This window comes from Sminthopsis crassicaudata, chromosome 2 (assembly GCF_048593235.1).
Source record: "Sminthopsis crassicaudata isolate SCR6 chromosome 2, ASM4859323v1, whole genome shotgun sequence".
In the NCBI taxonomy this organism is placed as follows: Eukaryota; Metazoa; Chordata; class Mammalia; order Dasyuromorphia; family Dasyuridae; genus Sminthopsis; species Sminthopsis crassicaudata.
Genome location: NC_133618.1, coordinates 678,903,119 through 678,926,285, shown reverse-complemented (window position 1 = coordinate 678,926,285; position 23,167 = coordinate 678,903,119). Strand labels below are relative to the sequence as shown.

Below are 23,167 nucleotides of genomic sequence, written 5' to 3'. Positions count from 1 at the left end.
AGTGTCAGTTCTCTCATTGCCATTGGGATTGACCGTCTGTTTCCTGTATGATTTTCGTAGCTGATAACGCCCCACGCCATCCGAGTGCAGACCCCTCCTCGGCACATTCCTGGAGTGGTGGAGGTCACCCTGTCCTACAAATCCAAACAGTTCTGTAAAGGTGCTCCCGGCCGGTTTGTCTACACTGGTGAGTGGCTGCTGCTTCTGCGGCTTCTTCTTCCGTGATCAAATAACCGCGTCCTTGCTTGGGAGACCTTTAAAGGTTGTTGTAAATAACTTTGGAGTTTGGGTGGTTTTCATAAAGGCGACTTTGAATGTCTGTGGGGAAATAAGAACTAGAGCAAGGTCTGAAGTGTGCCGGCATTTCCAGGAGCATCCAGAGTTTGGGTTTCCGGTTTGCGGGGATGGGTCTGGGGGTAACCCCGTGGGATTGGGAGGGAAGAGATCTCTGTTTTGTACAGGCTGACTGGGTGACCTTGGGCAAAAACAGGAGACTGGGTCAGACCAGGACTTCTTAGCTTTTCTATATCCCATGATCCCCTTCACCAAGGCTGCCAGCCCCTTCTCAGAATGTTTTTTAAATAATCAAGAGAAATGATGCATTTTAATGAAAGGTTAATAAAAGCATGGCTGCAGTTTCCCCCATCTAAGTTCATGAAGATCCCTCCCTCCATCCTCAGACCTTTAGATTTCCACATCCTCCAGCTTAAGATGACTTGACTCTAAGGTTGCTCCTCCCTCTGGCATTTCATGTTTTGGGTTCTAAAGTCAGTTTTGTCCCTTCTCATGGGATCGTCAGGTGCCTCCCTTTGAGCTCTGACATGCTGGGGGCCCGATGGCTTCTCCTGCTCTGACATTCTTTTTTCTAATGATCTCCATCGTAGGCTGTAAACGCCAAGACCAACCCACCCTCAAATTCGAATTCAGACGTTCCATTGGTGACTTTGCATGGCTGTTTTAGGGTCTCTGAGATGAGGTTGTTTGAAGGTCCTTCCCATTCAACGTTCTCTCTTCTAAGGCCCCGTCTAGATGTGACGTTCTTTCCCAAATGTTGGGGGTACCTCCACATTGTGACATTCTACTGTATTCTGAGGCATCCTCAATCTAACGCCGTCTTTGGGATTTTAATTACTCTGCCAGTGTTGACATTCAACTATCCCATGGACCCTCCTATTATATGGCCCTTCCCAACCCAGACACTCTCTGTTCTACATTTTAATAGGCCTTTCTCTTTTCAACAATCTGTTTTTCTTAGCTCTGACCCTCTGGTTCTGACATTCAATGTCCCTCAGAGCCATGTCAGCTTGGGTTTTGTAGTCTAAGTTTTTCGCTAGCTAACTTTGACCTTCCATATTGTTTGGTCTTTCTACCTCTACAATAAATATATTAGTAAGGTCCTTCCCAGATCTGACACTTTGTGTTCTAAGGTTCTGTATTCAAAGGACCTTCTCAGTACCAACATCTGGAATCGAAGGGGCCTGTGGGACATTCTACGTTCCTTATTCTAATGCTCCTTCCACTTCTGACACTGTGTTCCGAGGGCCCTCCCAGCTCTACCAGGGGTTCTTCATCTTTTCTGTGCCTTGGCCTCTTTCAGTGTCTGATGAAGTCTGAGGCCTCCTTCTCACAATCAAAATACAGTTGTCGAGACACTAAAAATCAAATTTGGGATGTTGCTCATGGAGCCCCTGAAATCTGTCCACAGAGCCTCCTCATGAGGGCTAGAATCTGGGCTCTGCTCTCTTCCAGCTCTAACTTTCTGAACTCCCCTGGCTTGCTTGACACGGGCTGCTATAAACTTCACACTTTCAGAAGAGTGTGTTTGAGATGCCGGGCCGTTTCTGGGTCCTTGGGATTTGGTGGCTATGGAGGCACCGTAACAAGGAAACCACTTGTTTTTTTTTCTTGCATGTCTGGTTTTGTTCTTAACTATATCCAGAAAGCGAATCATACCTGAGAAAGGAATGTTCTTGTTTATAAGCCACCCTGCCCCCCCCAAACTTACACCCTCTGGCTTCCAGAGGGTCCAGCTGGCTTCCGTTAGTGGTCACTTGGCACTGCTATCACCCAAGCAGTGGCCCATATTGTTGGTTAAGTCCAACTGATGCTAAGTCTTCATCGTCAAATGGAGAATGTAAAAACTCCAGCCTAAACCAGGAACTGGAACCCCATTCTGGGCTCAGCTCTGCTAAGGGAGTCCCCCATGGGCCGACTCTGAGAGCGGTCTCTGTTTTCTCTTCTGCAAAATGAAGGGGTTGGACTTGATGCTGTCGGGGGCCCATGGAGTTCCCCCATTCTGGGATTTTCTTTGGCACTTTTTATGTATATCTTTACAATATAAATAATTGTATATATTAATATATGTATATAATTAATATATATAATAGTTATTATGTATATTAGTGTCTGGATGTATGCACATATGTCATATATTATGTAACTATGTACTGGATTCCTGGATTTAGCACGGTTTTGTGGGCCGTAACTACTGTCTCCTGATTTCTCTATTCCAGTCCTCCACTATGCCAAATGACATTAGTTTCCAACAGGGGATGGGTTGACTAGAATACAGAGAAAGACGAGGTAATTGTCCTAGAGAGACTTCTGTCCTGAAGGGGACCCTGAGCTTTCCCAGAAGCCAGGTGATTGTCCCCTCTCAGGCCCCGGGGAGCTGTGCAGCCCATTTGAACTGGGTCTGAAAGGGACTTTCCTTGCCAACAGTGCCAGTCACCCGATGCTCGGGGAAGCGAGATCAGTGCTTGCAACCCGCAGGTAGGCCATGAGCAGGCGGGTCCTTGGGACCTGTACCATAGGGTGAGAAGAGAATCTGGGGTCTCCCCTCTCCCTGAGTCACTTCTCTTTCTGGCTTTTTGGATGAGTGTCTCAGGTTAAAGGGATCTGTGGCTTTAAAGCTGGAAGAGAGTCCTGGAAAAGAGCTTCTGAGCATGCTTGGAGAAAGACCAAGTCCTATGGTTAGGATCTCCAAGGAAGCAGTGGCTGAGGGTGGGTGACCTGGAGGCGGAAGAAGACAAGTTCAGGGACCTTGAGGAATATTCTTGGCCCTAGTGATTCCCTCAGAGCAAGCATGGAGACTGGCACTTGCTTTTTTTCTCCCTCCTGAGTCTCAGTCAGAAAGGCCAAAAGTTCTCATTGGTGCTGGCGCACGTTTTGTTTCCTGGGTTTTCAAAATATTTAGTAGTATTACACATCATAAGAAAGATAAGTAAAAAATAGAATTTTGTATCAAAATTGCATTTGATAAGCTAAAATTTCTTCCTGTGTGAGGCCCTGGGTTCTTACATATTCTCTAGTCTGACCCTGTTATTGGCAGCCCCCGAGAAAGTGGGACTCTCCCACTGTCCCTCACACAGGTAGTGAGCCCCAAGTCGAACCCAGCTCCAAGTCAATGGCCACGATTTGGCCCACGCTAAGTCTTTGATCTCATTTGAAATTCGTCTCTTTTCTTCTCCAAGTGGCTTTCCAGAGCTGGGAGCATCACGAATCTTAGAGTATCTTGGAGAACATCTCTTGCTCCCAGATAGAGAAAGAGGCTCGGAGAATTTGAATGACCACAGACAGGCAGTTGCTATGGAAATCTATGAACTTAAACTTTGCTGGGAGAAGCTGCCTTCTCATTATTGGATTGTTAAACTTCTGAGCTGCCACGGTGCCTCTGAAGGGATGAGGAAAAGCAGCCCTTGTTCAGTGTCTTAGCGCCCTGTGTGTGGCAGCGTGAGGGATCCATCTAGAACTGTCATCGTTTAGTGGGAGAGAGAGGTGACCTAGAACCTGCAAGCCGGAAGGGACCTAGCAGCTTCTGGCTCAGCTCCTTCTGTTCAAAGGTGGGAAAACCCACTCTATTTTAAAGCAAGACATTCTAATTAGGGAAAATCCTCTGATATAGGAGCCCGTTTAAGGAAGGTACCAGAGAGACTGGACTGGACTGTACAGGGGCAGCTGCGTGGCACAGTGGAGGGAGCTCTGAGCTTGGAATCGGGAGAACTCTTCTTCCTGGGTTCAAATCTGGCCTCAGACACTTACTGTCTGTGTGACCCGGGGCAAGTCACTTAATTTTGTCTGCCTCGGTTTCTTCATTTGTAAGATGAGCTGGAAAAGGAAATGGCAAATCATTCTAGTATTTGCCAAGAAAATCTCAAATAGGGTCGTGAAGAGTTGGATGTGACTGAGATGATTAAACACCAACGACTATATGACAGACAGGGAGGGACCTCCCTTTGCCCAATAATGTCTTCTTGGAGAATAGACTTTTATATCAAAATGATTTTGGGGAACTCACCATTTAAATAAACATTTTCACCAGCTCTTTGGCCATCCTGGGAGTTCAGAGAAGGAAAATAAGGCCCTGTACTTATGTTTGACATCATTTGGCCTTTTTCTTTTCTTTTTTTAAATTATAGCTTTATTTTTACCAGCTCTATGCATGGATAATTTTTCAGGATTGACGATTGCCAAACCTTTTGTTCCAATTTTTCCCCTCCCCCCCATGGCAGATTGACCCATACATGTTACATATGTTAAAGGATAAATTATATACAATGCATGTATACATGTCCAAACAGTTGTTTGCATGCCTTTTTCTTGGAGGGAAAGGTCCAAAAAGTTGTTTTCTGGGCTTCATGACCCAATTCCAGCTGGCTGCTGAAAGTCCGGTCCAAACAGGTTCTGGAGCTGTTTTTTAGAAGTAAAAAATATCTTCATTTTAAGTGAAAGTTTGAGAGCGAAAATGCTATAAATCACATGCCTAAAATGGGACCTTAATCTTGGTAGTAAAAACCCAACTCCCAACCCAAGGAACTTGTGGCTGCCGGAGCCCAGGCCCCCTTCCGTCTGGTGCAAGCCTGCCCTGGTCAGAGGCCCGGGGCGAAGCTGAGTCTTCGGCTCACTGCACGCAGGTGCCCAATGCAGATGTTCTGGGCACATCCCTTGGACCTGCTTCTCTGAACTTCCCAGGTTTCCCTCTGCTTTATACTGCCTCCCAATGACTCCGAAAGTCACTAGTTTGTTGATTTTTTTTGGTCCAGAAGATTGCCCAATTGAAATGTAGAATAATGAAAATAAACTTACCCTCAGTCAAAGAATAAACCCCAACCCCAAAAAGCCAGTCACCAAGAGGGGCCAGTTAGCACGTCTTCCTTCCTAGGAGGCTGAAAAGGGACAAATGCAGCTTGATCCTCCCTCTGGGTCTCCTTGGTTTGCCTGACCTAGGCGAACGGTCCCTAGGCAGCAGCCCCGCACCTGGAATTTATAGGATCCCAGGATGATGGCGCTTCAAGGGTCACACTCACCCCCGCCCCCACTCATCCCTCTGGAGAACAGAGCCGGGTGCTCGGAGCACTTGGTTGCTGCGGGAGGACTGACCGACAGACATAGGGCGTTCCCAGGGCCGTGAGGCCTCCGTCCTCCCTCCTGTATCTGAATGTCTTCTTTAATGAATTCTAGTCCGGGTTTTTTCTCAGCTGCAGACTTTTAGCCTAGACCTCTTTTGGGATCGCACTGTGATCAGCTCATAGGTTTCAGCTAACAGGGATCTGAGGGACAATGTGGCCCACCGCCTCCATGTAACCCGAGAGCAGGAAAGTGGTCCGAGAGCCAGGGCTCCTTTGGGTCAGAAGCAGGATTGGAACTCAGGCCCCCCCCCCCCCCCCAGGGCGATGCTTAGTTTTGAGCACTGTGTGGCTTTTACTCGCTGGTCGGACAGTAGGGACGGGCATCTGTGGCCAGGGAAGAAGTGCTGTGGGCAGAGATCGCTCTTTTCCCACCAGACCCTCTGCTCAGAGCCCAGGCACTGGAAAAGGCAGATATCTGTGGGCTCTTTCAAGCCCAGCCGTGGGGGGGCAAATGGCTCATTTATTGCCTTCCCCTCCCCCTTCCCGAGCGCAGCAGTGGAAGGGGAATATCCATTTCAAACACAGCGTGGAAGGGATCCTCTGGGAGGCTGTGCACAAGGAGAGAGGAAAGGGAAGGAGGGGTCACAACCTGTCTGACCTGGAAACTTCTGTCTGATTTGCATTGCTCTGAAATTGATGGGGACAATGAGATAATCATTGGAAATTGCGCTCGCCACTGAAAACTGAGCTCCTCGCACCGTATTTCACAATGTGGAAAGGATGTGGTCTCCGGGGGCGAGGGGAGCGGTCCCCAGGGCATCTGGTTCCCATCAGCCTCCCATGCTGGGACCGCTCACGGTTAACCTTCCAGCCCGGGGCGGCCCGAGGGCCACGGGGCTAACGAAGCCCCCCCGGCCGGCGACTCCGGCCCAGGTAGGGCTGGAACGTGGCCCAGAAAGGCTCTGTTTACAGGAATGTGAAAAGTTCCAGATTTCCCCCGAAACAGACCCCATTCGTCAAACTGGAGGCCGGCCGGGCAGTGCCCCCGCACGAGGGGAGGCTCTCCCGCCATCGGCCTCTCTGCCCGCTGCTTCTAAACCCTTCCATTACCTGGGGAGGCGGCGGCGGGTTGATTAGCATGGCGAATTAAAGGAATGAGTCACAAACCACATGTCCGGCTCTTCGCACCAGCCCCGGTATTCCCAGCGCACCTCACCCCTGTTGTCCAAGGTCAGAAATTAGAGCGAGAGCCCCACTCAGAAGCAGAATTAGCAGTCGGGCTGTCTGTAATTGCCAGTTAATCGTAAGTTGCCTAAAATGTGAAAGAAGCTGGTGGGCCCCAAGGTTACGTTAATGGATATCGGGGCCTCGAGAAGTGAATGTAGTGAGGGCCTTCAAGGCTGGCTTCAGGCTGGGGCCTAAAAATGCATCTGGTCCTTTTTTAGGGGAATGGCCATGATCCCTGAGCATCCCACCTAGAAGTGCCTCTGGATCCACCATTGCACCGGGGAGAGATCCCAAGTTGTTGGATGTGATGCAAGAGATTATTTTTCATTAGACTATCTAAGCACTCTAGTGTGATTTGATTAAGACAAATCAGATTTTGGATGCTTCTAATTGGAATCATGTGGGGGCTCAAACTTCTCGGGAAGCCCTGCTTTCCAGTTTGCCGAGGGGCCTTGGTGCCGCTCTGGCCGTGGAGGGGCCATTGTGGCTAGAGCCAAAAGTCCAGCGCCGAAGGACCAGGGGGCTGCACTGCAAGCCCAAACCCCGGCCTGTTCGAAGCTCACTCTCAATGTCTGGTTGCCCACTGGCAGTAAGAGACTTCTTTTGCTCAGTTAAAGAAATGATCACAGATTACTCGGAGTTGCCATGTCATTTGCCACTGCCCGACGAGCTATTAGCAGTCGATAGTGAACATGTCTAGAGAGGCCGGGGAAAAGCTTGAAAGCTGCAGGCAGGGAGCCATGCCCAGATCAGCTGGGACGGGCCCAGAGATGCTCGTTTTCTGGACAAAGAGTTGGATTCTAGGGCAAGCTCTCCCAGGAATCACTGGGTCTGAGTTCTTTCTGATGGGCATTTATGCAGAGGAGAGGAGTCAGGTGGTCTTTTGATACGAGGGCTGTCCAGGGGGAGAGAGCGCCTTCGCCCTTCCCCAGCCTGCCCAGTTTCCCAGCTTAGCTGGCATCTGACTGCTGACGTGGGCAAGTTTCCCCCTCTAACCCACTTCTTCTAGCCCTGTGCCTCTGAAAGGCCTTTGGTGAGCCATCCAAGTGGCTTCCATCACGGGGCTGGGCCCTGCTTAGTCAATAGCTCCTCCTCTCCATCACAGCCAACACAAACTGGCTGTCTCCTAGGTCAGTGCTCTTTAAACAAATGACTTGTATCCACAGAGCAAATGATTCTTAATTGCCTCCCACAAATCATACTATTTTTACTATGCTAAACCAGGGCTCCTTCAGCCTTCCTTCTGGGGAGATCCTCCCATTATTTCAGTGATCTGTTTTCCCTATCTCGGGGGAGGCTAAAAAAGTGTGTTTTTAGCCTTGAGTGGTTAAGTCTGTGCTTTGGGGCTGGGCCCCCGCCATTAGCCAGGGAGCCGCCGCCGTCCCGCAGCAACGTAGCTTGGGACCCTTTCCCCTGGGCTGGGGCAGACCTATTGGGATCCAGGTCCACTGGCCTTTCTAGGGAGACAGAAGCCTTGCGGATTCTTTATTGGGCCACTCGGCCCACGCTTGGCCCCTTTGCCAGACCCACAACTTCAGGTCTTCAAGAAGGGCCAGCCATTTGGGCAAAACACAATCCTCATCCCAGCTCGGCTGTTCCTCACCTTGCCTTCCCGGGCTCGGTTTCCTCATCTGTACGAGGATGTGTTGGGCCATATGGCCTCTGATGGTGGGATCCCGATGGAACACCCCCTTGGCCCCGTGACTTAGTCATCGCTGGGATGTCGCTTGAGATCCTAGAACGTCCCCCTCATGCCCGGATGACTCAGGTGTGCTTTCTCACCTCCCCCAGCCCCCCTTCTCCGGGCCACAGCCACCCTCCTGAGCCTCCCAGAGCCACAAAGGAAGGGAAGATCTTTCCCTTCCTGTCCCTTCCTGTCCTTCCATATCCACCCCACTACAAGGCAGCAGTGAGCGTGAAAAGGACCAATTAATTAATCATCCCGATTGGCTTCGTTAGGGCTGGGGCAGGGCCGGGGCCTCCGTTCCGGGGGGCGGCCCCCCGGGTTTGGCTCGGGGGTGGCTCCGGGGAAGCGTCCCCTTTCTTTCCCGTCTCGGAGGAGGCCCTTGGAATGAGACATACCATTTGTGCTGTTGCCCAAGTAGACGATTTGTCCTAATCAGTGACACCCATTTACTAGAATTGCTTAAAATGAACTATACCTCATACCGAAATCGCACATTTAGAGTGTGCCATACATCATCTGAAAATTGAGGGCCAGTAAACTTTTCTGTTCCTCCGGCGGGATCATAGACATGCATCAAAATGTTAAAAAATGATTGGTGAGCGAGAACTGTCACCCATTTATCAAGGAAAAGGGACATTATTTGCTAATTTCCCAACCAAGCTGGTGACAGGGTGCTTCGTCTTTAGACCCATGGTGACCAGCACGGCCTTTTTGTTATTAGTACAAGTCAAGCGCTTTTTGGCTGTTGCTAACAAGACACATTTGTCTATCATCACAGTGGGCTTGCTTTTTTTTCCTGGTGGCCGGGACCAAAGTCCGCTCCCCGCCTCCCGATTGGCCGCCCGCCGCCGGCTCTGGTGACACTGGCAGAACAGCCAGCCTGATAAATCACAAAGTTTTCATGTCAAGGTGAAGCTATCGACTGGGCCGCACCGAACCCGACAAAATGGAGTGGCGACGAGGCGGCCATTTGTCTTCCCAAAAGGACAAAGGGGTCATCCGGATTTCACTTAATAATTGCTGAAATTTTTAAACTCAGAAACAGGTCTAGCTTTCTATTAAATGGGTGTGAGGAAGAGAGACAGAGACACAGAGAAAGGCACAAGCGGGGAGGAAAAGGAAGAGCAGGAGAGGAGAGGGCAGGAAGAAGGAGCATTCCTGGGATCTGCCCCTCTGTTTTTTATGGCCCAAGCTCGGTGATTAAAAGATCAGAAACTTGTTGTCTTTGGAAGGCTCAAAGGAGAGGCTTTTCTGCTCAATTTCTGGTTGTTTCAAGTTCTCCCGTGCCTTCCTCGTGCTCATTCCACTGGGTTGGGAATCCCAAGATCCCTATTCTTTTTTTTTTTCTACTATCCTCGTGAATTTGGGTTTCACTTCATATTTTGTAAAATAAAAGGACCGGGTTAGAGTGAGAGCTCTTCACTTTTCTTGGATATTCCCGAGCCCTTTGGCTCTAGATGAAGCCTCTGGATCCCTGCTCAGAAAAAAATAACTAAAGGCATAAAATAGAATTCATAAAGCCCATTAAACTACAAAAGAACTGTATGTTATTGAAATAAAGATAGCAGGTTTTTTTCTCCATCCAAGTTCTTGGATTTCAGGTTAAGAACCCCTAGATGACCTAATTTCTAAAATGCCTTCATCTTCTAAGGCCATGTCTCTGTGATATGGACTGGAGGGCTTTTAGGAAAGGAGAATAAAACAAAAGAAAGGGTATGGGTTCAAATTCTGGCTTGGGCCTTTTCCTAGCATGTGATTTGGGGCAGGCCTAACTAACTTCCCAGAGCCTCAGCTCCTTATCCCAATAATCCCAGTCCTAAATCTCTGATCAGAAGATCCAGTGAATGTTCTCAGAGAAATTGCTAAGTTCTCCTACTTTGGGCAAGGATCCAATAGAACAAACCCAAAGAGAGAAGCCGAGCCATTAATGAGAAAGCTTCAGCTAATATATGTGGTCGTCCACTGCTTCTTCAGGAGTGGCCAGGGAGCCAGACTCACAGTCCTGGAAACTAGCAGCTCCCAAGGTCACAACTGATGGTCTTTCATAGTCTTGCTGATCGCCATAATTGCAGGCAACAGCCTCCCCCCATATTGTCCCAGGATCTGTAAGACAGGGCAAGCAGCCTCAGGTGGAGAAGACCTTGGGAGCTGGCTCAGTGGTGCTGCCCTTGGTTGGTGGGATGGCAGTGATTTAGGTTGAGATGGCTTTGTGTTTTCATTTTAAGTCATCATTTGATGTGTGTGTGTGTGTGTGTGTGTGTTGGGGAGGGATGGGGTTAGCTTGTCTACAGAAACATGCTCCAGGCTGCAAATTGGTACCTAAAATTTGTAGCCCAAGGGGAAAAACATTCAAGAAAAAACCCAGACAAAATAAATCGTATTATTTAAGTCTTGGAGGATGCAGAATAGTAATAGGTAGGAATTTGATTTCTGTGAAATATTTGTTTTTTTCTGAAATATCTTTTAAAAAACTGAAGGCTATTAGGCTGTGATGTGGGCTGTTTTCTGCATTTAAATATAAAGGTTTTAAAATGCTGTTAATGAGCACACGGAAGAACTTCATTTCACCAGGGGCTTCAGGATGGGGAGTTATTGCACATTCATTGTAGAATAGAGCGCTCATCAGAGAATGTGGTAAATTTTAAATGCAGCAACTCCCATTGAGACAATCGACCATTGCAAATCCAAGGAATCTTTGAGAGGATTTTGTAAATAATTTTCCAATGGCGTTCTCTTAAGGAAAAATGCCAAGATGGATGTTTTCCCTCTCCTTCCCAAAGTCTTCATTGCCTCCTCAATCCTGTTCCATTGTTGTTCTCCTTCAAGTGGCCGCCCGTGCAGAAGCCCTTCCTTTTCTGTGATGTCTCTTCCTGGCTACTTTTTCTGCCCTCCACTAGAAACAGAGAGAACCTCAGGGTCCCTAAATGCCAGCTGGATGGGTTTGTGGAACCCCCGCCACAGATCGCCAGCTCATTCCCAGTCTTGTGCTTAGCTCATTTTTGAGAGAGGAATGCCGCGAAGGAGGGTTCAAGCCCACATGGCCGCTTGTTTGACATCTTGCAAGGAGGGTTCTTAGGACGCCAGCATGGGGCGAATGATGTGGCTGCTCACACCCTTGGAACTCACTTCCAACCTAGGGATTCTGGGCATTCCAACTCAGCTCAGGCTGCTGGGTTTTCCTCTCTGCCCCTCAGTCTCTTCATCTATAAGAAGGAAGTCTTTGGATTGGACACTCTTATGAGAGCCTTTCCTGCTCACACTCTTGAGAGCCCTTGAACCAAGGAGTGAACCAAAATTTTCTGTTTTGGCCTTCCTCTACACAATTTCCATCCAATTCTCCTAATCTTGCTCTAATTCAATGGGAAAAGCACTCAATCTACAAGCTTTTATTAAGCACCTACTGTGTGCCAGACTCTGTGATTCAAGGACAAACACAAAAATCCTTCCCCTCAAGGAGAGAAGGCCGGTCTGCAGCACACATAAGGGCCTGGCCACTCCTCTTAAAGGCTCTGGAAAGTTTTCAGCGAGACATTCGTTGGTAGTAATTTGAGGCTATGTCTACACTTGACCCATACTCTAAAAGGCTTCACTGTTTGTCTCTTTTAGAATTATCTTTGCCAATAAATTAGATCAGAACACTAGTGGGGGGACCGTTACTTAGATTTAATTGAGGCATTCTGAACTGAGAATTTTTAACTGAAAAACTACCCACATAGATTGTGAAAGAGAAGTTGGGTGGATGATCCTGCAGGGGAAACTGTGTCTGTCAGACTCAGGCACGCTGCATTCCCAGCCTCATCGGCTTCCGTTCCACTGATTTTTGGAAAGTTTTGAAATATGACATAAAAATTTGAAGCCCATCTCAGTGGATATCACTGGAGTGCTTTGGAGGCACTGCATTCTAGTTCTGCTTCTAAAACATACCTACTAAGTGACTCTGAGAACACAGTGGGGCTTAATACCTTCTTATCGAGTCATCGATTCACATTATTCTTTCATTGACTCCAGACTGTTGGGTGTAAGAATTGAGGATGTGTATCCATGGAGGGAATGTGCCCACCCAGAAGTCACAGGATCCTTGATTAGAGATAAGGACATCTAGCTTCTCATTTTGTGGGGGAGGGAACTATGATTTGCCCAAAGTCTTGCATGGAAGAGATGGGTATGGCCCCTGGGCCTCTGCCTCTAGAGCTACAAATGAAGATGGGAAACTGGTAGCTGGTTGGGACTTTATAGAATTTGTTCCTAAATTTTCTTCAGTGTAGAATCTTTTTTTCCCTGTTTGATGTGTGCAAATCAATTTCCCAAGATCACACTCCATCAAATCTAGTCTTTCTTGGCTGATTTTAACATGCTTCTCCCAGAGGACCAAGAAGGAGATTAACTTGGGAGAGAAACTTTGGGTTTTATCCCTGCACAAGGAAAATGGTAAACAATAGAGACAGCTGGAAGCAAGTGGGCGAGCATAAATTGGTTTCTTCTCACTTTGTTCATGGCAAGTTCTTCTAGCCTCTTGCCTAAGAGTGAACTTGTTTAAAAAGAGCGTGCGTGAGAAGACGTTACGGGGGCCTGCTGCCGTTTCCTCGGGAGGACGACATGGCCCACCTTGAGAGAACGGGCCAGTGGTGAGATGTCGGGACCCTTTCTTGGAGATCCTCCAGACCCAAAGGCTTCCCATCCCTGGAGCGAGAGGCTCTATCTGGGCTACCATTTTTCTTAGTTTTCCATGACTGCAGGGCTGGGCTGGGTAGATTGTAGTCTCCATGAGCCCATAAAAGCCAGAAACCAATGTATTCTTTGAGGGATGTAAACAGAATTGTTTGAATGCCATCCAATCGTTGTCAGTGAGGGTATTATTTTTGTAACAAGGAAGATGAGCTGTCCCCTTTTCTGTGTTCGGTGTCACATCACAATACCATTATTTCCTGCCAGGCACTCCTGAATGGGAAGACAATCCCCATGCACTAGACCCAGTTAGGCGGGCTGGAGGAATGTCTGGGAACAATATCCCAGATGTGAATGAGGTGTTTCTTGATTTCCAATTAGAAGTCAACAGTGGATGTTTTCCCATCCTCGGTCGGAGGACTTTAAGAAAAGCGACTCCCGGAGATCTGCTTGGGTGAGGGTAGTCAGTGGCCTGCGCGTGAACCCGCCGGCGTCCGATTGGACGAAAGCATTAAGCGATCTGACGTGCTTTTTAAATGGCCTACCCATGAACCCAAGACCAAAATGGAGCCCTGAGAGAGGCGCGGTGGTTGGAGAGACCATTGTCCGAGCAGGTGGAAGAACGGGGAGCGTGTGTGTGGGTGGGGGGCCGGACTTCCGGTGGTCCCAGTCAGGCTGGGGAGAGCGGTGGGCCGCCCTCCCACCGGCTCGAGCCCCTCCTGATGAATGAGGCGACTCAGTCTTTGTGTTTCCTAGGCACTCCACGGTGCTTGGCTCAGCCTGCCGAGTTCTGTGATTGAAATTCATTGCCAAATTTATTGAGAAATTAATGAGAAAAGCTGCAAAGTATTGACTGGGAGAGGAAAACACAACTCATCTTGAATGAGGAGGAAAATGCAGCAATAATTTAGCCGCTATTGATTTTGCCCTGTCCATGTATTGATCTTCATTTTACAATATTAATTTGCACCTGCAATCGGCTGCAAAGGGAACCAGTCTCATCTCACTGCTGCGTTAATGTGCAAACCATTAGGTGGTCTTAAGGAGTAGCATGTTACAAGGCCTATCGGCAAGGCGGGCTTTTTCCCTTCTATTTTGGTGTGTTGCGGAATGGACTAAAAATTAATTTTTTGTCTGACAAAATATTAAAGCGAAAACCCATCTAGAAGCCATCCCTCCTCTGGCTCGGCGGCTGCTTTTCATCTGGGCCGGGAACAATCAGCTACCTGAAATTCCACCCGCTTCTCATCATCATGCCCATATCAGTTCAAAGTTCATGAAATTTCTATGAGCATTGATCTCTCCCCATTGATTTTTTTTTGCAGCAGATCTTTGAAATTTTAATTTCCCGAGCATCTGAATTTCTTATAGATGAAATGCACTTGCTAGAGACAGTTGATGATAAAGTGGGGAACTTAGCATCATTTTGAAGCCTAAAAAAGGGAGGGAAGGCGGGCGTCCTCGACTCCGGCTCAGGCTCGGGCCGGAGCCTTCCGGCGGGGGAGGGGGGGAGTGGGGGGGACCGCGCCCGGTCGGCCATGACGGCCCTTTCGTGTCCGGGCCGCTCCTCAGTGGGCGAGCCGTGAAGGCGAAGGCCCGCGGAGCGGCAGCCGTGGCGGCCGCCGGGGGCGGGAGAGACGGGGCACACTCGTTGGCTCACAGCAGTCTTTATCACCTGGTCAAGTTCACCTACTTACTTATCAGTGGGACATTTAATAACCTCAAGGTGATCTAATTGGTATTGGCATTTTCCCCCCTCGGATTCAGCTGGTTAATGTGTAAACTACTTGTCAGCAAATAGCAGTTTGTCACTGAAATCAGGAACACCCTCTAGAGGAATGTCTCTGTATTGAGCAATCAGATTATGCTTTATTTAATTTTTACACATTACAACCTGAGCTCGCTCATTCAGGCCTGGGCTCGGGCAGGGCTGCCCAGGGTGGGAGCGGGAGGTGGGCCCAGTCGGCCTCCCCCTCCCCGGTCGGCCTCCCCCCTCCCCGGTTGGCCTCCCCCTCCCCGGCCTGCGTGGAGGCCCTCTCCTGCAGATGTTCTGATGATGTAGTTAGGCAGCTAATGTGAAAAAGGGCCTCATTAGGAGGGTCTGGTCGGAGCCGGAGCCGCGCTGCCTCATGCCAAACGCAGGACGAGGAAGTCACAGGAAGATGATCATTATTGAAATGAAACGGGAACTCGCTTAATAGCTGGAGCCAGCAGCTGGAAGGGAGCAAATGAATGGCTTCCTGTTTTTATTATTGCAGGCAGGTTTGGGGAGGCAGGAGGGAAGCTTCTGCCAAACCTGGGCTCCCCCGGCTTCTGGGCACCCGGCCTCCCGCCCGCCCGCTCCCACAATGGGCCGCCTGTCCACAGGGCCGCCCAGAAGCTCGTTTCCGGCAGGAGGTGCTTCCCTGTACATGCCTAATGACACAATTTCCCCCAGTAAGACTGTCCATTGAAACACAATTACTGGATAAGTACTTAAGGGCAGCTCAGATGGATGGCCCGGCCAGCTCGGCCTACTGAGAGATGGCCCGCCCTGCCTTGGAAATAGGCTCCCGGGGCCATCCTGCCCAAGCCTCCACACCTGGGGGGGCACTTGACCTCTCCCCTCCTCTCCCTCTGCATCCCACCCTCCTCCTGCCTGAAAAATGAGCTGCTCAGGACCACAAGGTCAGGGAGATGGGGGAGGAGGAGGAGGCAGAGGAGAAGGCGGAAGGGAGCAGGAGGAGGAAGAGAAGGAGGAGGAAGAGGAAGAGAGGAAAATGAAGAGGAGGAAAAAGACAGGAGAGGGGGCAAAGGGAGAAGGGGCAGGAGAGGGAGAAGGAGAAGAAGAGGGGGAAATGAGGAGGAAAAAGAAGAGGAGGGTGAAATCAGGAGCAGGAAGAAGAGAGAAAATAAAGAGGAGAAAGAAGAGAGGAGAGGGGAAAAGGTGAGGTGAGGAAGGAGGAGAAGGAAGACAGGAGACGGAGAAGAAGAGAAGGAGGAAGAAGAAAGGAGATGGGACAATAGGAGAAGAGAAGGAGGGAGGAGAAGGAAAAGAAGGAGGAAAAAGAGGAGGAGAAAGAAGAGGAGGGGGAAATGAGGAAGAAGAGGAAAAGGGAAAAATCAGGAAAAGGGAAAAGAGGAAATAAAAAGGAGGATGAAAAGAGAAAAAGGACAAGGGGAGAAGGGGAGAAGGGGAAGGAGAAGGAGGAGGAGGAAGAAAAAATAAAGAGGAGAAAGAAGAGAGGAGAGGGAACAAGGAGAGAAGGGAAAGATGAGAGAGAAGGAGGGGAAAGTGAGGAGGGGGAAGAAGAGAAGAAGGAAAAAGAGAAGGAGTGAAAAAGAGAGAGGAAGGGACAAGGGAAGAAGGGAAAGTGAGGGAGAAGGAGGAGGAAGAACAGGAGGAGGAGAAAAGGAAGAGGGAAAAGAAGAGAAGGAGGAAGAAGAGAAGGAATGAGGAAGAGAAGAGAGAGGACAAGGGAAGAAGAAGGAGGTGAGGGATGAAGAGGAGGAAAAATAGGAGGGGAAAATGAGGAGGAGGAAGAAGACAGGAAAAGAGACAAGGAGAGAAGGGGAAGATGAGGAAGGAGGAGGAGGAGTATGAAGAAGAGGAGAAGAAAAGGAAGAGAAGGAAGAAGGGAAGATGGAAAACAAGGGAAATATAGAGGAGGAAGAAGAGGAAGAGGAGGAGGAAAAGTAGAATGTCCTGAACAGGAAAAGTCCTTCGACCCTTCCCCCAGGAGCACAAGCCCAAATTCTGTCTCTCGTTCTGACATCAGGATCTCTCCAGAAGATGCATCAGACCCCAGTTTAGGCATTCAGCCTTCCCTACCAACAAATTAGTCAGGAAGCATTTATCAGGCACCTATTTTGTGCCGGGCCAGGCAGTACAAAGACACCTTCAAGGAGCTTATATTCCAGCCTAGAAAAACAACTTAGCGGGAACAAAGTTTGGTGCCCTCCCTGCTTTGGGGGCAGTTTTCTGCCCACTAGAAAATCACCCTACTGAAGGCCATGGGCCCATTTTCCAGATTTCAGCCTCCCTCCCCCAGCCCCCCACAAGCACTTTTCCTTAATTTAATTAGGTTTGTGCTTCAGAGGGATCGGCATGCAGGTCTAATAAAATGATCGCGTCCGTTTTTTGGCTGTTCGTTATTAATACAGACCTTAAGGCAGTCCCAGCTGACAAAGGAGGTTAGGTCATCAGAACGCAAACCCAAACCGGGCATGTCACAAGAAAAGAAAATCCTGCCCAGCGCTGCCCATTGGCGGGTCCCTGATGGTGGCGGGCAGAGAGCGGCCTTTCTGGTCACAGCTGACGCCCCTTTCTGTTGCCACATTAGCTTTAGCCATCCCAACTTGAACTGACATCACAGACCGTTAAATTTTTATCAATTGTGGTATGATTAATCCCCCAGTCCACTGGAATGACTTAAATATTTAGGATGTTTCTTCTGTTATGACTTTAATGCTTGTAAAGTAACAAGATTAACTCCAGTGCACTCAGAGATATTTAAATATGTATCCTCCTTGAGCTGGAGGCGCTTTCTGCGTGGCAGAAGTATGGAGGATCTTCGGTCATGTCAGACCCTATTTGGAGGATCCACTCTGGCGGAGGGCCTGCATGTGATAACCGGATATCTGGTCCTTTCAGAGGTTGTCTGATTGCCTGGCTCATTTGGCATGGAAGGCGATTCCCTGCTAACCAAGCTTCTTATTCATTCAGGTTTTATTGCTGTGTAATTTTCTTATTCTGAAATAAAGGCTCTCCAACAAAAATTACTATGCATTAGGCCGCGGTCGCCGACTCAAATGGATATTAATACAGTTTATCTCTAAAAGGACGAATAATGTATTTGAAACAGATAAAAGGCCCTCCACTAAATGAGGAATGTTAATATCTTATGGCATGGTTAATAAAGAGATATTTCACAAGGGAGACTTGTTTTATGACTTCTGATACAACAGCCCTGTAATCTGACATATCTGCAATGATATAATTTTGCTCCTACATTCATCTCTTTTACACTCGGCGGCCTCATCGGAGCTCAATTTGAATTCAGGACAAATGAGTGGCACTAATTACATGGAGGGGATTTATTAGGAAGCGTAGACTTTCCCCGTCAAGAGGTCGAGGAAGCCCAAAAGGAGCCCAAAGGGCGTCCGTCGCCCCCAAAGGGGGCCTGCCGTTGGCTGTTATTGTCTTTAAGGCAGAGTTTCAATTAATTCCATCCAGATCCGTATGCTTTTGAGATGACACGGGCTGCTAAATCACAGCTCCACGTGGATGGCGGATGGCCGTCCACCCATTAATTTGGGGTGCCTGGGATGCCCACAGATGGCCACGCCTGGGGGAAGAGGGCCCCAGAGAGGAAGATAATCCCAATTTGATTTAGCTTCTCCTTTCTTTCTTCTTCTCTTCTTCTTCCTCTGCCGCCTTCTTCTCTTCGTCCTCCTCCTCCTCCTCTGCCTTCTTCCTCCTCATCTTCTTTTTCATATTTCTTTTCTGGCCCTGACTTTCGCTTACCCAAGGCTCCTTCTCTAATTATCCACGAGGTCAGTAAGCAAAATTGGGAAGAAGCTGGGAGATCAATACAAATTATCCTTGAGCAAACCATGGCTGACAGTTTGAATTGCAGCATATGTTTACCCAAAATCAGGCAATTTATCTTAATATCAGCAAAGTAATGCAGCGCAGGTGAAAGGTCAGGCAATCTCTCCACCTCATAATTACCCAGTTCTAAAACAGGAAAGTGGTATTGATTGGCCTGGCTCGGGGCTCGCCGCCCGGTGACTGGGACGTGCCCGTTTCTCGCCCCAGCTCGGCTGGACTCTCAGCTTGTAAAGTCGACACACGGAGGATTTATTACATGTGTGCGGGGCAGGGCCTGCCGCTTTCTCCTCCGGCCCAGACTCTGCCCGGGAAGTCGCTCCGGCTCCTCCTCCGGTCCGGCTGCGGGGTGACGGATCCGGCGGGGCCGGGCATGATGGGGAGCGGGCGGGCGGGCCGGGGGTGCCCTGAGTCAAGGTGGATTTGGTCTGTTATTAGTCAAGCTGCTCTGCATATCACCAGCTGCTCTTTGAGGCACGGAGGCAAATTGAATAACCCGGCCCCCAATTATCCCAAACCTCCAAGTCTTTGGGATATATATGACTTCTGCTGTAATTTAAAGAGAGAGGCCATTTTTCCTAATTCCTCCATGCAAATCTGGCAGTCGGCCTGCTGATGTCTGGAGCCTCGGTGGGGCCGGGGCCCAGGCCGGAGGCCCCTCCGTCTCTGGCATCTTTGGGGGCAGCGGGAAGTGCCCCCACACCCGGAGTCCGATTCCCGGCACCGGCGCCCGGATCTCCTTAGCGTCTGGGTGTGACGCTGAGGCCAGGGGGACGCCTGACAAGACCCGGGCTGACCCAGGGAGAACCTCGCCGGAGAACATCTTTCTGAGAGCCAGAGGGTCTGGTTATTACAAGTCATAAAGCCTCCGAAAGCTTGCATTAGGGTTCCAATCACCTGTCAGCTGGATTTGCATGAAATCAATAGCGCTGGGCCATCTATCTTTTCTGATCACCTCTCATCAGACCAGATTCATTAAGTCAAGCGGTCCCGGTGATTAGCTGGGGAAGAGGAGAAATCTTGACAAGTTACAAATGCACAGTACGCCACCTTCTCTGTTCCCTAATCAAGAAATGTAATACTTTATTTAATCCCTTCGAAGTAAGTCATTTGGCGCAGCCCTGGCAGAGGCTCATCTGTCCCCAACGCACTGGGCTCTGGCTTGACACCCTTGTATGGGCCCAGGCAAAGACATGACAAATTGTCCCCCAAGTCAATGCTGACAGCTTCTCATGATTAATGGTCTGATTATGAAGTGGTTTTACACATATAGAATTTACATCACACAGCGTTAGGAATTTTGCCATGTCACCCACGCCGAGGCGTCCCGAAGAGCTCCACTGTTTGCAAAGAAAAAAGAGAGAGGGCCAAATCCCAGCAAAAGCCGTGTCATGTAAAATCAATACGGCGGATCAATGCTTTATTAACAAGAAAATGTCTTACTTCACATTCCTGTGTGGACCTTTGTCTCCAAGATGCATGATGGAATGTCAAATCGCATTGGAGGCTGTGACTCTCCGGCGTGGCGCCGAGCGCGGTCCGGAGGCTGGCGGGCACGCGGGCAGGGGGCACGCGTGCGCCGGGAGGGCCTTCCGTGAATCAGCAGCGCCCTCCCGGGGGACGGCGGCGGGACCCCGGGGCCCGGCAAACTTGCTGACTTGGGCCCTGTTAATCATCAGATTACCTGCTGACTAATGAGCGACGGCCTAAATTGCAGGCTGAGTAATGAATAGATGGGGCAGCTCTTATTAGGCTCCGAAAAGCCATTGATTTATGTGGCGCCGGGCACCGCGGAGCACTCTGCGAAAAACGCTATCTACATCCAGAACTAATATACTCTAATATAAGTATTTTCATCTTCGCGCGAGGCCTTGGGCCTCGAGGCTCAGTTTTTGTTGGAGTCGGGCAGAGCTGTAATAAAGCTCTATGACTCCTTATCAAGCTTGTTAAACACAGTGTGTGCAGGCTAACTGAGTCACCTCATGATTCATGCACTGTACACAGCTCCGGTGCCGCTGATTTATGGCCAAGCACAGTTCATAGTCAAAATTACAATTTGAGGGATAAAAAGATTAATTACTATTTGTGGCCTGCAATTTCATGAGGCTAGTAGATTGCAGCTGTGGAATGATAGCGCCCTACATCAGTTTGTAGTCAGCCATTCACAGATTATTAAAGCTTTGGAAGATTAAGCACTCCTCCTGCCTGCTCGGTGTGCAGGCAATATGTGAGACAAGAAAGGACCACAGGGATAAATCTGAAGCTAGCAATAGCTGGACATATGTCATAATTGCCAGTTTCCCATAAATCCCCGGCCGGTACAGAGCACGGCCCGGGATGCGGCATCACATCCCGACTCCGGTGATCACTCTGTACGGCCTCCAGACCGAGGGGGGGCGGCCGCGCGCGGTCACTCTCCCTCCTAGTCCGGCCGCCGACCCGCCGGCCTCCTCCCCTCCTAGGTGGGAAAAGAGAAGCAATTGTTGCTTTTGTGTGCAGGAGCAGAGAGACAGAGACAGAGAGAGACACAGAGACAGAGAGAGACAGAGAAAGAGACAGATAGACAGAGAGAGAGACAGAGAGAGACACAGAGACAGAGAAGGAGACAGACAGAGAGAGAGACAGACAGACAGAGACAGAGAGAGACACAGAGACAGAGAAGGAGACAGAGATAGAGAGAGACACAGAGACAGAGAAGGAGACAGAGAGAGATAGAGAGAGAGACACAGAGACAGAGGAGACAGACAGACCGACAGAGACAGAGATAGAGAGGGACACAGACAGACAGAGGGAGACAGATAGACACAGACAGACAGACACAGACAGAAACAGAGAAACACAAAGGCAGAGAGAGGAAGACAGACAGACAGAGAGAAGGGGAGAGAACGATTCCAACCCTAGGACAGTCAGCTGGGGAGTGTGGGGCACGTGATCTGTTTGTGATATAACAGGGAACAGAGGACATCGGCGTCATTAACTTGAGCCCCTTTCTATTTTGTGTTCCAGCCCTTAACGAACCAACCATAGACTACGGCTTTCAGAGGTTGCAGAAAGTGATTCCGCGGCATCCAGGGGATCCTGAAAGGTTACCGAAGGTTAGTCCCACCGACGAGAGCGGCTCATGGCCGCCTTCCTCTTCTTTGGAAGTGTTTGCTTGTGTTTGTTTGTGTTTGTTTGTCTCCCGGGGGCCTCTTGGGGCTGGCATGGGGCGTTGAGATAACCAGGCCCCACCGTGAGGGGCCGAGGCCGGACGCCCACTTTTCGGACGATGGCGGGTCCGGGGCCCCCTCGGTCAGGCCCGGAGGAGGGCTCCTCACGGGTGCCCCCGCCGGTGAGGAGGCAAGGGCCAGTGCCACATTCCCGTTTCCTCTCTCTGGAGAAGAAGAACGGCTTTTCTGATCCAAATATTTTGGATTCTGCAAGGGGGACATAAACTTCCTGCGTAATGAAATAGTTCAATTAAGCATTTTCCACTCCAGTAGCCTGTAGTGATTTCCATCTAAGCAGTCCCCCTCTGATCTGTGATTATTTGAGTCGTGTTTTCCTTTCATTTTCTAAAGCTCGATTCAGTTTAATCTTTTGTTTACAAAGCTTTTGTTATAAGTCCCTGACTTAGCAGGCTAACAAATGAAGTCCACACATTAATATCTAGAGGGACTTTTCATTTAAATTCCACAAAGACAAAAGCGGCCTGTGTTGTTTATGCACATGCCACGTATCACAGAAATTTCATTTTGATGTGTAACATTAAAGATAAGTCAAGCTTATAATTTCCCCTTTCCTTTGATAGAATTTTGTCTCTGGCTCTCTCCCCTGCAATCTCGGGTTTTCAAGGCAAAGTTGAAAACACAAATGAAAAATGAAGTCATAACGCGATGACTGATGCTCTCCCCTCTCTTCCTGTGTGCTCCACATCTTGACCACCTTGGAGTTTTATTAACACAATAAAACCTTCCCGACATTACCTTTTTAAAGCCCAGCGTGAACAGGGGAAGCATCATTAGAATCCTTTTTAATTGTGGCCACTGATATCAGAGATTCCCTGTTAGGATAATTAGGGAGCCCTGGAAGGACTTTTCAGCTGCGGCATATTTCACTTCAGGCTTTGGGGTCCTCAGGGTGAAGTTCCAACAGAACCGGCCTCTCCCTGAGAAGAGCTGGAGTGTTTTTTTGTTTTTACCCATCATCCAGCAGGCTTTTGCTTCCGGCTCTGCCTTCCTCCTGGAGACTCGTCGTGGGCACGGAAGGTGCCCAGCCGGGCCAGTCTTGGCAGGCAGGAGCCGGTGGAAGGCCAGGGAGAAGAGCCCTGTGGAGAAGGCCCGGCCAGCTTTTTCTGCCCTTGGATGTAAGAAGCAGGGGTGGAGAAGGCCCGTTTAGTCTTAGAGCTGCCAAAGGCATCTCCTTCAGGCCTTCTGCTTCACTCCCAGAGCAGGAAAGAGGCTCAGAGAGGGCAAGTCCATTAGAGCCAGAGGCCTAGATTGGGAAGGAGCCCTAGGTCTAGGCCTGGAGGCCTGGCCTCTGCATTCTGCGGAGGAAGGCCCGAAGCCCTGCCAAAGGGCGGGACTGGAACTCTGGTTCTGCAGCCTCAGGGAGAGGAAACCCCGAACCTTGGCTCTTCCACAGTCACATGCACTTCTCCGGGCGTCTCAT

At 49.4% G+C, this 23,167-nt stretch overlaps 1 protein-coding gene across 13 annotated transcripts in view; it reads left to right on the top strand.

Annotated features, from left to right (window-relative positions):
* The window catches only part of EBF3 (EBF transcription factor 3), a 144,711-nt gene that overhangs the window by 109,867 nt on the left and 11,677 nt on the right, over positions 1-23,167 (top strand). For all 13 annotated transcript variants that reach the window (XM_074297188.1, XM_074297187.1, XM_074297186.1 and 10 more), the window contains exons 10-11: positions 61-187; positions 21,524-21,612. In XM_074297188.1, coding sequence (XP_074153289.1) covers positions 61-187; positions 21,524-21,612 — 216 coding nt within the window. The remainder of the gene's footprint in view (positions 1-60; positions 188-21,523; positions 21,613-23,167) is intronic.